Source organism: Nesoenas mayeri, assembly GCF_963082525.1.
Source record: "Nesoenas mayeri genome assembly, chromosome: 3".
Classification (NCBI taxonomy): domain Eukaryota; kingdom Metazoa; phylum Chordata; class Aves; order Columbiformes; family Columbidae; genus Nesoenas; species Nesoenas mayeri.
In genome coordinates, this window is record NC_137544.1 from 95,601,907 (window position 1) to 95,616,777 (window position 14,871).

At 40.3% G+C, this 14,871-nt stretch overlaps 1 protein-coding gene across 1 annotated transcript; it reads left to right on the forward strand.

Moving 5' to 3' along the window:
- Window positions 1-615: 615 nt before the first annotated feature.
- MRPS10 (mitochondrial ribosomal protein S10) lies at window positions 616-8,176 on the forward strand (the record flags this gene model as incomplete). Its single annotated transcript, XM_080342764.1, has 7 exons — window positions 616-655; window positions 4,334-4,392; window positions 4,501-4,573; window positions 5,940-6,079; window positions 6,546-6,654; window positions 7,725-7,814; window positions 8,090-8,176. Exons 1-7 carry the CDS (start codon window positions 620-622, stop codon window positions 8,174-8,176), a joined length of 594 nt encoding a protein of 197 aa, XP_080198890.1. The 5' UTR covers window positions 616-619.
- Window positions 8,177-14,871: the final 6,695 nt, after the last annotated feature.

The window sequence follows — 14,871 nt, forward strand, 5'->3', positions numbered from 1 at the left end:
TTTGATACTGATCAGAAACTGTGTTATAATATTACCTGCTATTTATATATGTAAAAAGTAAGGGGTTTATACGGCATCTCCAGTCGTTTTTATACTTGGGTGAAATATAATTGGCTGAGTTTTGCTAATAGGGTGTATACCTTTATTTTTAAGAGGGGGAAGAGGTTGAAAAGTTCGTGTGTAATTGCTTTTTCACAAAGGATTCCTGAATCGTTCTATTGGAAGAAAAAAAATGTGTTCACCTTTGTAGAGTCAGGTGGACGTGGGTATTACAAGAGTTGTGGTTAAAAAATGAGAACAGAAAGGGGAGAGCGTGTGTGAGGGGAACGGGCTGAGGGGCCGTTGGCGGGAAACGGTGTGGGCACGTTTGGAGGCTGAGGAGCCGATACATGGCGGGTCCTTCGCTGAGGTAACGCTCGGGGAAGGCGGAGCCGGGGGTGGGGAGGCGAGTCGGGAGCTCGTATGGCGCCGTTCGGCGCCATACGAGCTCCCGACTCGCCTCCCCACCCCCGAGCATCGTCCTGCCCGCCTCAGCCGGGGGTGCTTGCTCCGCCATAGCGGCGAGGGCGCTCTTGGGTCGGATGAAGCCGCTCTTCTCCTTCCGGGCCGCGGAGACAACATGGCGGCGGGGTGGCTGTGCCGGCGTCTCTGTCAGGTGGGGTGTATGGCGGGAAGAGGAGTGTGGGGGACTGGCGGCTCCCGCGGGGCTGGGGAGATCCCAAACGGCATCCTCGGGGTTGTGGGAAGGTTTGGGAGTCTGCCCGGCCTCATCGGTGCAGCGGGTCTTCATGGGCGGGGGAAAATTTAATGAAATGTAACAAAGGTAAGTGTAGAGTCTTGCATCAGGGCAGGAACAACCCCAGGTTCCAGTATAAGTTGGGGAATGAGCTATTAGAGAACAGTGCAGGCGAAAGGGACCTGGGGGTCCTGGTGGACAGCAGGATGACCATGAGCCAGCACTGTGCCCTTGTGGCCAGGAAGGCCAATGGCATCCTGGGGTGTATTAGAAGGGGGGTGGTTAGTAGGTTGAGAGAGGTTCTCCTGCCCCTCTACTCTGCCCTGGTGAGACCACACCTGGAATGTTGTGTCCAGTTCTGGGCCTCTCAGTTCCAGAAGGACAGGGAACTGCTGGAGAGAGTCCAGCACAGGGCAACAAAGATGATTAAGGGAGTGGAGCATCTCCCGTATGAGGAAAGGCTGAGGGAGCTGGGGGTCTTTAGCCTGGAGGAGACTGAGGGGTGACCTCATTGATGTTTACTGATATACAAAGGGTGAGTGTCAGGAGGATGGAGCCAGGCTCTTCTCGGTGACAAACAATGATAGGACAAGGAGTAATGGGTACAAACTGGAACACAGGAGGTTCCACTTAAATATGAGAAGAAACTTCTTCTCAGTGAGGGTGACAGACACTGGAACAGGCTGCCCAGGGCGGGTGTGGAGTCTCCTTCTCTGGAGACATTGAAAACCCGCCTGTATGCCTTCCTGTGTAACCTCATCTGGGTGTTCCTGTTCTGGCAGGGGGCTTGGACTAGATGATCTTTTGAGATCACTTCCAATCCCTGACACGCAGTGATTCTGTGATTCACTGTTTTCTTCTGCTAAGCAGAAGTCAACAGAAAGGAAAGGATACCTATTGTATCTGACTGAGAAAAAAAAGAAGTATTTCATGGCCTTTCTCATGTGAAAGTTACTTTATACTGTTGATCACTTTGCCTCTTGTAAAGCTTGGCCAAAAAAAACCAGACCTGGATCTAAGTTCATTCTGCTGTCTATTCTCTACCTCCTTCAAGGTCCCTTCAAATCCCTAACAGTCTGTGATTCCCTGAAGCCCTGTGTTTGTGGTGGCTGATCTGAGTGTGAGGAAGCACATGACTTGGATTTGGAGGTCTTGTGCCAAGCCCATTTGTAGTCTTGAAGTTCAGGATAATTTTGGTTGGAAAAGACCCTCAAGATCATCAAGTCCAACTGTTAACTGAACCCTGGCACTAACCCATGTCCCTAAGAACCTCATCTCCATGTCTGTTCAACCCCTCCAGGGATGGTGACTCAACCACTTCCCTGGGCAGCCTGTTCCAATGCCTGACAATCCTTCCTGAGAAGAAATTGTTCCCAGGATCCAACCTCAACCTCCTCTGGCATAACTCGAGGCCATTTTCTCTGTCCTGTTGTTTCTTCCTTGGGAGCAGAGCCTGACACCACCTGGCTCCACTCTCCTTTCAGGTAGTTGTAGACAGTGATAAGGTCTCCCCTCAGCCTCCTTTTCTCCAAGCTGAACCCCCCAGTTCTGTCAGCCGCTCCCATCACAGTTGTGGTCCAGCCCCTTCCCCAGCTCTCTTCCCTGTTCTCTGATCTCGCTCCAGCACCTCAAGGTCTTTCTTGGTGTGAGGGGTCCAAAACTAACCCCAGGATTCAAGGTTTGGCCTCACCAGAGCCCAGGACAGGGGACGGTCACTGCCCCGGTCCTGTTGGCCACAAGAGTGATTGCTTTCTTTCAGGTTAAGAAAATTTGATGTTGAGGGTTTCCTATTAGTTTTCTGAAGCCCTAAGCTTCTCTTCTTTTTACCTGCTGTGTTCTGTACCTGCTCACCTTCCAGGCATCGGTCTTCTGAGTACTTCAGGATATCTCAGCCAAACAAAATGAAGGCTGTTTTTCATTAAGAGGGGAGGTGATTTTGTTTCGTGCATTGCCTTGGTTCACACAGGAAACCGATTTCTGTTGTGTTGTAGAGTGATGTTCCACCTTCTGTAATGGCCATTAGCAACAGCACATCAAGTATACTTAAATCAGAGAATGAAGGAGGCTGTTGGAATGTACTTTACCACCTTCTGAATGCCATTTTAGTTATCAAGGGTACTGAGCATATTATTTTGTCCATACTTGCACAGAGCACCTTTAATTTTATTTTACAAAATCTCGACTTGATGCACACCTGCATAATTAATAACAAAAGGAGAAAGCATGTTGTGTGAATAATATGCACAGTCATAGAATATTGTAAAGGCTGTGGAGCTTAGTGTGTGGGATACAGCTGTACTGTTTTCTCGTGTTTTGTTGTGCTCATCTTTATAACACAAAGACTGAAACTTTTATACCCCAAAACACATAACAGTATATGCTGTGAGTGTATGTATCTTTGTATGCAAATAATAAATCCACATTACAAGCTCAAGCAGTTAGAAGTAAAAGAATACGTAGCAGAGACTGCATGCACACAAAAAAACCCCAAGCCAGGTATAGCAAAATTTTCTGCTTTCTTACCACAGCAGCATTTTACTTGCCTGCTGACTGCCCAGTCAGTAGTTTTACATTTCTGTCATATTCTGTGCCATATACTTGCACACACAGTTTAAGCCCTGCACTGAATTGAGTCTTTTATGCTCATGGACCTGTCTGCTCCCTGAAGTGATGTCATGTGATGATGTCATTGTACTTCATATTGGCATTGAATGACAGACGCAGTGTTCTGACTTCAGAGACAGAGAATTGAGATGCTGGATAAGCAGCTAATTTTGGTTCAGCATTCTGCTGCAGCCCTCAGTTTCTCTTGAGCAAGTGAGAGTTCTGGTTCCTTTTTCCCTCCCTCGAGCAGTCTATAACTTTGCCAAAATGAGAATTGGTGGAAGGAAGTTAAAAGCCACATAATGTTCAGAAGGGAGTGATTATTCTAGTGTGAAAGACAGTAATGTTGCTTCTTGTATAACAGTTTAATTCGCTTTTTAACACAGAAAACTCATGCTATCTTTTAAATATGATTCATTTAGTTGTTAGAAGTATTTGTATTTAATTTTTTTTTTCCCAAAAGAACAAGTGTGCAAAATCACAAGAAGCTTTTTGCTGAAAAAGTGAGGCATTTCTGGTTAAATTCAGAAATCGAATTTTGGCATTTATAGGATACTGTTTTTGATTGCTTTTACAACTGCAGGTCCTATTTAGGCTTGTCACTTGACAAAACTAAAAGATGTTGTACTATGAGAGTGAAACTAAAGAGAAAATATTATCCTATACAGAAATGGTATCTGATGCCACACAAAACACATTTTTCTGCTAAAAACGCTTTATGATTACTCTTCAGTTACCTTATTGTTAATAAGTGCGTACTGTTGTTTTCTTAATGTGTTCTCTTTTTTTTAGGTGCTATTGTATGTTAAAATACTTTTCCATGCTTCTGTTTTCCTGCGTTTTCCAATAGACCAAATTTTCTAATTAGGCAGTTCAACGCCTAGAAATGTGTTATGCTCTGGTGCACAAAAAATTAACCTTTAATAAACCTGTATTTCCTGGTTACTTTCTGGTCTGGAGGAGAAAACCCTGTAACCTGTTTGTTTTATACAGGGATCAGTTTTTCCTGTCAATTATGCGAGCAGAATTATGCAAAAGCAGTGTTTCCTTCCGTAAGTATAAAAGGCCCTCCTTCTTTCCACTTCTTCTCCACATACCCTAAAAATTAAAATCAAACTTTAGAAACTTATTTTATGCTTTCCCCACTACCACATTTCTAGAAGCTCCAACTTGATAGGAGTACGGCTGTCTGGATCCCATGTTGATACACAGGAGCCTAAGACTAATCCTTTGGTAAGTGTTCATAGAAGGGTATTTTGTATATTGTCTTAGTAACAAAGAGAATGTACAGAAAAACTTGAATTCATGTATTGCAGATTTTTTAAATTCTCTCTTAATGATGTCAAAATTGCCATAGAGAAAGAAACTATTTAGATATTTGGTCTTTGAGATTTTTTTTTTTCTCTTTTTCATAGGATTTCTATAGCTCATAGTTGTCTCTTAGTCACTTTCCTCCTCCTTGTGCAGCTGTAACTCCAAGAAGCATCAGCTCTTTGGCCACGTTCAGTCCAGAGCCTGCAACAGCTTAGGCAGGCTAAGGCCTTGATCCCTGGCTTGGAAGCTGGGAGTCCAGGGCTGTTGAGGTGGGAAGTTCATGAAGGCATGGGATGGAGTCACCATCCCTGGAGGTGTTTCAAAGGCATTTAGATGAGGTTCTTAGGGACATGGTGTAGTGCTAGAGTTCAGTTATGGTTGGACTCGATGATCCTGAGGGTCTCTTCCAACTGAAATGATTGTATGATTTTATGATACCTTGCCTTTAGAATCCAGATGCCTTTTGACTTTGATTTTGACTAGGGCTTCAGAAATGCATATTTGATCTGTATAATACATGCAAGCAAGCCAAAGTCTTACAGGCAGTGTTAGATCTACCCTGCATATCCAGCCATCCTGCCATATCTGGTAGCTACTGAATTTACTGTGTTAAACTGCCTGGGAGTAGACCTGTCGGTAAATAGGTGCTTCCTGGACACGTGGGGGTTTTTCAGATGAGCAGTGAACCCAGGAAATCAGGAGTCGAAGCTCTAATTGAAAGTCATAAATTTGTAACTGAAAGCTATGAACTTGTACCTGGGCAAACAGAAAGGATAATATGCCTGGGGAAGCCTACACTGTATAAAGTAGCCTTATAACTGACATAGTAAAGTGAGAGTTTTGGTTACTGTCCACAATGTTCTAGTTACCGTCTATACCCTAGCAAAGTCTGAGAATTTCAGGGATTCTGACTCTGCTGTTTAAAATACAAGTATTGCTGCTTCAGACTTTAACAATGAGTTTCATTCTTGCTAGTGTTGTCCTTTTTAGATTTATCTGGCATTCCCTTTCATTTTCTGATGAAGAAATTTTACCTAAATGTTCAAAAGTTAGGTATCTCTTCACATTTTTGCCTTCCCTGATAAGAGTGAGAACTGTCAGTCCAGGTAATATTGTAAGCCTTTTGCAGACAAACTAAAATGTACAGCTAACAGTGTGTGGTTTTTTTCCCCTCTTTACAAAGAGGCTTTACAAAGAGGGCACACAGGCTAAGAAAATATGCAGTGCATTTATTAATTAAGGAGAACATGGAGTGGTAACTCTTGTCCTTTCTTTAAAAATGCAGGTGTCTGTTTCAGATGAACCAGAAACACTGTACAAGAGATTGTCCCTTTTAGTTAAGTCTCATGATAAAGCTGTGTTGGAGAGCTATGAATATTTTGCAGTGCTTGCAGCTAAAGAACTTGGCATCTCTGTTGAGAAAGTGTAAGTAACTGATCTCTAGAGTGATGTGGTGTCAGATGCTTCTTATGTTGCCTATTGTAAATCAGGTTCTATGCTTAGAAGTATTTTCTCTTTTTCGGAAGAAATCTGTGTAATCTGACATTTTTTCTCAGATTATAAATCTAACACTTCTTACATGGCAGCACAGTGATGAGAAAGCAGCAGCAGTTCTACACTCAGCACTGCCATAGGAAAAGTGCATTTTAACTGCATGAAGGATATTGACAGCATAGTTGTCAGTGCTCTAGCTTCCCTGAACTAATGCTGGTTAATACCCAAGTATTAGCCACGCCTTATGTGGGTTAATACCAAACTATACAAGTGTTTAATACTTCTTTGTAGATGTGCTGATGTCAAATAAGAACAGAGATTTCTGTATCATCTTTCAGATAATTTATATTAGTGTCTTTTTAGGTAAAATTAAATTTTCTTCTTGTGCTTTGTTCAGATATAACCCTCCAAAGACGATAGAACGATTGACACTTTTAAAGTCTGTACACATTTACAAGAAACACAGAGTTCAGTATGAAATGAGAACACATTACTTGTGTTTGGAGGTAAGAAAGATGTAAAAAAGAAACATATGTTCTAGGCGCACAATTTGAAGGTGTCAATAGATGTTAGTTCAGGAGTGAACATGAACTTCATATTTACTTGGGCTGGGGAGGAAAGCAGTTGGAATAGCAGAAACCATCTGACCTAGGTACATTAAATGCAGCACAAATTATTCTGAATGCACAGTCTACATAATTTTTTCATTAAAAGGCTGATTTTGACCATCATCCTAACAGCTGAATGAATGATTTAAAATACAGTAGAACTGAGGGTTATCTTTATATGTTTTATGCTCTTGATTTCCAAGAATCAGCACGATAGGAGTTTTTTCACGAAGGGGGAAAGATGCAGTTAAATTGTTGTCATTACCAGTCACTAACGTTTCTGTTCTTTGTGAGTTTGTCTGATGTTTTTAAACATGCATATACTTTTGCCCTGTGCAACATCGTGGCAAACTAGAACTGCATGGGGGAATACAAGAAAGGAAGCATATACAAACCACTAGCTTTGTGGCTGATGACACAGACTTCTGTATAGTTTAGAATGCAGCTGTGGTTGACTTTCTTAGAAAAAAGGCTTAATGCCAGCATTTTGTGGCTTCTGGGTGTCTTACTGTATGTTTGCATGGTGCTCAGCAAAATAGGACTTTGCTTTAAGTCCCCAGACATCAGTGCAGTATAAATGCTGCCCAGGATTTATACCGAGCTTTATACCAAAGTATGCAAAAGTTGGTGATTCTTTCATAACCTGCAATTAATTTCATCTGATAACCTGCAGTGTTAGGATCCACCTGTTCATCATAATCAAGGCATGTGATCACAGAGAGTATGCACAGTTCTGTGGAGTGAAATAACTACTTTATACTTCCGTGAGGGTTGTGTAGAGCTCAGCTGCCTCTGTTCAATATAGAAAGGCTGCCTTCCAGTAAAATGTTTGGTCCCATAGCAAGAACTAGAGAAGCGAAGGCAAATTCTTTGTTTTTTTTCCTTGTATTTTGTTTGAAGTATTAATAATAATAATTCATTAAAAACAAAACAAACAACAACAAACCAACACATTACTTCTGTTTCAGTTAAAACACCTAACAAGCAGTACTGCTGCAGTTTACTTGGAGTATGTTCAACGAAATTTACCTGAAGGTGTCGCCATGGAAGTAAAAAAGGTAAGTTTCCATCTCACGTTATTAACTGTTATGAGATTAAGTCCTGATGCAGCTACCAGTAACTACTGAAGTCTTTAGAAAGTCCGCACAGGAAATGAGTGCAGTTTGGAAGCAACATTTTCTGAAGTATTAAACGGTAAAGAGGCTGTATTACTTGAAATCGCCACTAGGTGGCATTTTCAATCTGACCAATATCTCAAACCAGACTAAATAAAGCAAAGTAGTCAGATGTTAACTAGTTGGTATAATAAATGGTTACTTTGCTTTCTTTTTAGACTAAGATAGAGAAAATACCTGAACACATTCGGGAACCAGTTTGGGATACATTACCTCAAGTAGAAGAAACTGAAGTCAAGTCATGAACTCACCAGGTACTTGGCTGCATTAGTGCTGAAATTAGTTTCTCCTATCAACCTAATTTACAGAGACAGTCTACTGTTAAATAAAAGTTCTCTTATACGGTAATTATATAAACTCTTGTTTCATTGAGTTATTCTTGATCATAACTCCAGTACATATAGACTGAACAGGTATAAAATGAAGAAGTTTGACTGTAGTCTGTGATCAAGAACTATGGTCATCTCCAGTAGTTTGTAGAAAGGTATAATTTGTTTATATAAAAATATATGTAAAAATTTTCAATCTCCTTTTGATACTAAATGGCTTCTGAATTCTGAAATACTTGCAAAATCAATTTCATGTTTGTGTGATTTTTAATGTCCTTTGAGCATTAGTTCACTGTGAATCAAAGGAGACAATACTAGGTGCAAAGCCATTATCAACTTTACCTTCAGATTGCATTAAGCACTTCTACTTTTTCTAGGTTAACAGGGAGGGCAGAGTTGCATGAATCTGCTTCGGTATTAAGGGAATAGCTTTTATTTGACTGCTATTAAAAGAATTTACGGAAGGAATAGCCAAGTGGGACAAGACAACCAGAGAGGCTGGATCATGTTTATCAATGCCAACAGCAACATTCCAGTCATTGCTTTAGGTGTTGCCTCAAGTCATCTTTCCACCTACTGACCATCTCATCTGATTTTCAATCGGAAAAGTTTTAGTTGAATTTTAGAGGAAGTTAATAGAAATGCCATGTTTGATGCTATTTATAAACCTCAGTATTTCAGCATGCTGTGTTGTGTTCTTATGAGTAAGGCTTCCAAAGCATAAATGACACTTAAACAGACTTGTAATCTGCCTGAAGTGCCCACTTTGTCCTTCATACAGCAAAATTGCCAGTTTCATGTCCTGAAATAAAGGCATCATATGCCACATGGGATGTTCTGTGTGTCACAGTGAAGCATTCCTAGCTTCCTAGAACTCCAGTTTGAATCTGAAAGAGTCAAACCACAGTCAGTATCACTGTATGTGCAAACTAGAGAGAGGGAGAGGTTTTCAAACATAGGACTAAACTAAATCCTTAGGATCAGTTCAATATCACTGCCTTTTATAATAAAGGAAAGATGAAATGAGAAGACTTGACAGCATTCGGTTGCTAAGCCTGACTTTCAATATCCAGTAGCCTGCAGTTGTACCCTGTAATCCAGACATGCAGTCTTAATCCTGCTGCTCTCCCGTGCCTGTCCGATAATTCATTAGTCCCAACTAGCAAACAAGTTTAACCCAAGTCAGTCATTCAGAGGAGATTTTAAATGTTTGATTAAGCTAATGCTCTGTCTTTCTAGATGGAATTTTGCTATTTATGAGCTTAGGCAAGAATAACCCTTCAATCTAAGTACCTTTGCTTTCTCTCCCCTGAGTTCAGGTTTCCTTGTAATCTGTGTGTGGCATTCAAGGATAGACACCTCTAGTCTGAAATCCAATCAAGTTCCTTCCACCTGTGTGGTACATGGGTGTATTCTAGCCTGCTGGAGCTGAGCACTTGAGAACACCTTTAATAGAAAGGACTGAAAATACTCAAGAACACAGACTGACTATTGAGCAAATGTTTCATAAAGGTTTCCCTTACTTAAAGGCTAAGGCAGACAGCCCAAACTATCTGCCATATCACAAACAAAATGGTGCTTTTCTGAGTACAGTTCCTAACTATTAGAAGACTGCTTTATGACCATCCTCAGGCTTGTATGGGTAGATGTCCAGCATTATCTGCCACTATGAGAAAATACTTTCCCAAGGGTCATAGAAAATACATGCCATGTATAGCTGTTACAGAAATGCATGGAGTGGTGGCAAATAATAAGAAAAGTATCATGAAAACAGTTGCCAGATATGACAGTGAACTTCTTCATTCTATCAGTGGTTAGATTGTCTCAATCTAAATAGGAACTGTGCTAAATATTGGCACTGAAGACAGACAAGTTTTCAAGTCCATTCAATCTTTAAAATCCTTGGTGACTGCCAATAAGCTGGAGGTGGATTTCCTTCCACAAATATTTGGTGACTAGCAGCTGCCAGCCTATTTTAAATGTAAAAAAATGTACAGGCCAGTATATTATGTAAATAATGTATAAAAGCTGTTTATAAAATTTTCAGGCTTGTAGAATAATCTAAAACTAAATCCAGAACATTCACTTACATTACTTTTCTTTGAGCCATTTAACCATTTAAAAATTGTCAGGAAGGCTCTGCTCAAAGGCAGTTGTGGCAGAGTCCCTATCACTTACGGATAAAAGATCTTTTAAACAGTCTAAATTATCATTTCCAAGATACCCAGGGTTCATTTGCCATATGAACACATCTTTCAGTACAAAAAAAAAAAAAAGCTGGAAACAGTTATTTCTGTCTTGTTTAGTAAAGTATTTAAAGATGTGCTCTGAATTTATTGTCAGCATTTCATCAAAGTGCCCTAAAGCATGTATTTCCTTTTCTTATAAATGCATGGGGTTACTGCAATGTTACTTCAGTTTTGGTTTCTACAGTTAATCATACCACCACCACAACTTAATTGTCTTGTTAGCTTTAATATGACTATACAGCAACCTTCCTACTTTAGAAGCCTTTCCTGCCAGTCTCCACATTTCATGTGCCAGGAAATTAATTACTATCTATCTGTTATTCCAGGGAGCACTGGGAATAAAGCCAGTCCAAGGAAAAGTCATTTACCCAGGCAGCTGTGACATGAGAAAGTTTTGCTCTTTGCGTAATAGAAAGCTGCAGGTAAAACTGCTTCAAGTCTGCTATTGTTGTAGATCAAACTGCACTAAACCAGGCAGAGTCTAGTATTTGTCCCTTCGAAGTAGAAATTTGGGAAGGCAACCTACATGCTGGTGGCTTTTCTTAGCAAGCACCATTAGGAAATGCCACTCTTCCTCTGGTTTTTGCCACCCTTCCTCTAGTTTCCACACTTTTTCAGCCACAAAAATATCACAACTGGCTTTTAAAAATATCTTTCCTATCATAGAAGCTGGGGAGGTTTCTTGCTCCTGTTTAAACAGTTCATCTTCGGGTTTTGCTCTTACTAGTTTGCTGTGGTCTTTTCAAGTTCAGGGCTTTTTTTCCACAAAAAGCAGTATTCACCCTTGGCTATTGGCATGGTGAAAAGTGGAAGTTACATTTCTGACAGTCGTGCATAAACCAAGCACGATAAATCACTAAGGCACTCGGAGGATCTGAGCATATGACAGCGTATCAGTGCACCAGGGAATGCATGTACCACTGTATGCCCACATATACTCAGTACATCAACTGACCTGGTTTCTTTGAGATACAGGAATCAGAAGCGTGTCATTTACAGTAAGAATGTTTTAAAAACCCTTTTAATACAAGAAATTTATTTGTTTAGGTAGGTGCATACCACACTTGTAGTGTTTCTGTTCCATAATGTTTTTCTACATCTGCATGGTAACAGGACAGCCTTATGACATTTGGGGTTTTGCTTCCTTCTGAAAAAGAAGTCACTACCCCACCATTCAATCAAAAAATTCCTGGTTTTCTTAACAAAAGTACCTTTCTCACAAAATGCTATTTATTGAATTACAAAAAATATAATTGATAAACAGTATATGTCTTCTTCTTTCTACTTAAATAAAATGCCACTTGATAGTATGAAAAAGCACACAATCTGTATCACATCTGCTGATGCAAGGTGTTTTGTACATCAGTTTATTATTATCACTTATCTTTTATTCCATCCTGCAATGTAAATATTAACTGTGTTTTGCTTCAGTATTAGGTTTCCAGTTCAAAATAATAGGATTTTTTAATGTTAGTTATGGAAATATTCATAGGATTTTTTCTTGAAGCCGTTATTAGAGTACAAAAGTTTCACTTTTTGCTCAGAGAAAGTTAAAATATCTATATAATGGAGACGCAGTGACATCATAACTGAGTAACACTAACAAGAATCCAAACACCTGCAGAAACTTCTGATACCCAGAACTGATTAAGGCTGCTTTAGCCTGGAGTGGTCCTGCTGCTGGGAAATTAAAGAGCAGAAGGTTTAGTTTGCCATCAGAAATCAAATGCAGTGATGAAACTTGCAGACCAAAACATTCATTTGGTATTATCTAAGAGGGAATGTAAAAAATAAAACCAATGTCCTGTACATAGATTTGTTCAGTAACTCCTTGGCAGAAAAATGAATTCCAGTCTTTTAAACAGGATCAATTTTCAACTGTCCAATTCTTCCCTAACATTGGCACCCACTCAAAAGCAGAGAAAGTCATAATGCAGGTTTCTCTCCTCTTCTCTCCTCTTCTCTCCTCTTCTCTCCTCTTCTTCTCTCCTCTTCTCTCCTCTTCTCTCCTCTTCTCTCCTCTTCTCTCCTCTTCTCTCCTCTTCTCTCCTCTTCTCTCCTCTTCTCTCCTCTTCTCTCCTCTTCTCTCCTCTTCTCTCCTCTTCTCTCCTCTTCTCTCCTCTTCTCTCCTCTTCTCTCCTCTTCTCTCCTCTTCTCTCCTCTTCTCTCCTCTTCTCTCCTCTTCTCTCCTCTTCTCTCCTCTTCTCTCCTCTTCTCTCCTCTTCTCTCCTCTTCTCTCCTCTTCTCTCCTCTTCTCTCCTCTTCTCTCCTCTTCTCTCCTCTTCTCTCCTCTTCTCTCCTCTTCTCTCCTCTTCTCTCCTCTTCTCTCCTCTTCTCTCCTCTTCTCTCCTCTTCTCTCCTCTTCTCTCCTCTTCTCTCCTCTTCTCTCCTCTTCTCTCCTCTTCTCTCCTCTTCTCTCCTCTTCTCTCCTCTTCTCTCCTCTTCTCTCCTCTTCTCTCCTCTTCTCTCCTCTTCTCTCCTCTTCTCTCCTCTTCTCTCCTCTTCTCTCCTCTTCTCTCCTCTTCTCTCCTCTTCTCTCCTCTTCTCTCCTCTTCTCTCCTCTTCTCTCCTCTTCTCTCCTCTTCTCTCCTCTTTCGTTAGCCTCTCATTCAGTCTATACCTCTACTGCACTTTCAAACATTTAATAACCTGTCCCCAGTGCAGGGTACCTAGGGTTGCCTTACACTCCCTCCCAACTCTTTTCAACAAGCTGGGCATGAATGTACTGCAGAACTAGTTTGAAGTGCTGAAAAGAATGTATCCATTTTTCTTGGTGCCCACAGAAGGTTTAGGGCTGGCTGTATCTTCCTCCCCTTCTTTCACATTCAGTTTTCCATTTCTGGCATACAAGCTGAAATGCACTTATATACCAAATTGTCATTTGAGCTATCTACTGCATTAATGTGCTTCTACGTAAATGTTTGTGGGTTTGGGGTTTTTTTAAGTTAATGGTGCTATAGGCAGCACGTGGATTCAGGCAACTTATGTGGTTAGTGTACCTTGGATCTTCCTAAATTATTCCCCCTGCTTCCCAAGCCATACTAAAATTTTGAGACTTTACAATAAAGATGACATCTTATTCTCCATATTCCATATTTTTTCAGTGTATAAGCTTGGTAGTTCTTTAAAGAACATTAAGTTAATTTTAGTGGGTTTTACATTAACAATATAGTAACTATAGTGTAAGGAGTTACTGCATCAGTAAACATTCCAGCCATTTTCTTGTCAAAAGAATTGCAACTTGATTTTCAATACCGTCCCTCAAAATACAGCTTGTGCTGGCAAAAAACAGACAAAAAAACCACACACCGTGGCAAAGCAGCTTCTAAACTTAGTTTCCATCTGCAGAGTAAGAACATTAGAAGAAATATGGCTACTTGAGAACAGATGTTTAATACAAAAGTACCCATTAGTTCTGTTCTTTGCTTAATTAGTTTTGCTTAAGAATAAACAAACAACTTGCATAGGTAAGTAAAAAATATTTGTCTTAATAACTTTTTGTTGATCATTAATGTTAGAAAAAGAGGGATAAAGAAGTTTTAAAAGTCTGTCGCCTTAAATATGGCCGTGCTCTGCTCTTTCAGTAGGTCAGCGCACCACCTCCAGTTAGCTTTGAATGGTGATTATCACTTTAGAAGATAACAGCATAATTCTTTCACCAAAAAAGTCATGCCACATCCTGAAAGTCCTGCAGCTGAACTGGCCTGCTGAAATGGCCAGCTCCAAAGGTACTCATGTTCTTGTGCAGGGAACTTTCAGTTTTGTTAAGTTGCCTGTAAGTAGAAAGTTTGGGGTTTTCTGGTGTTAAAAATTGCATTTTGTATTTTAAGTCAGCAGCTGCCAAACACTGTATTTGGTCCTGCCTCTGCTTCTTTATTTGCACTGTTATTTACTTTTTTGTTATTCTCTACATTTATGCAAATAGCACATCAAGGCAACATCAAGGTACTATGCGTTTGCAGAGGTGCCAGCTGTTACCAGGAAAGGATGTATAAAAACAGGCAACAGAGAAGATTAAGCAAGGATAGAGTGAGATGAAGGAAGACATTAACTCCTCTCTTGCCCTTTTCATTGCTTCAAGCCACTCTCTTGAGAGTTATGCATCTTTTTATTATATGCTACAAAACAGCATATAGTAAACAAATCCACACTCAACTTCATAAGCTATACACTACAGTCCATAGTGTAACTTCCACTGCCCAAGTCATATATGGTAAAATGATTTCAAGATTAGGTCTCAGTTTGTGCATTTGGATAGGAAAAGAATGTGAGTAATACATTCATTCATATTAAAAACATACACTAAAATGAAAAAATGATATCTCACAAGGGAAAAGGCAAAAGTAGATGTAGAAAATTAGG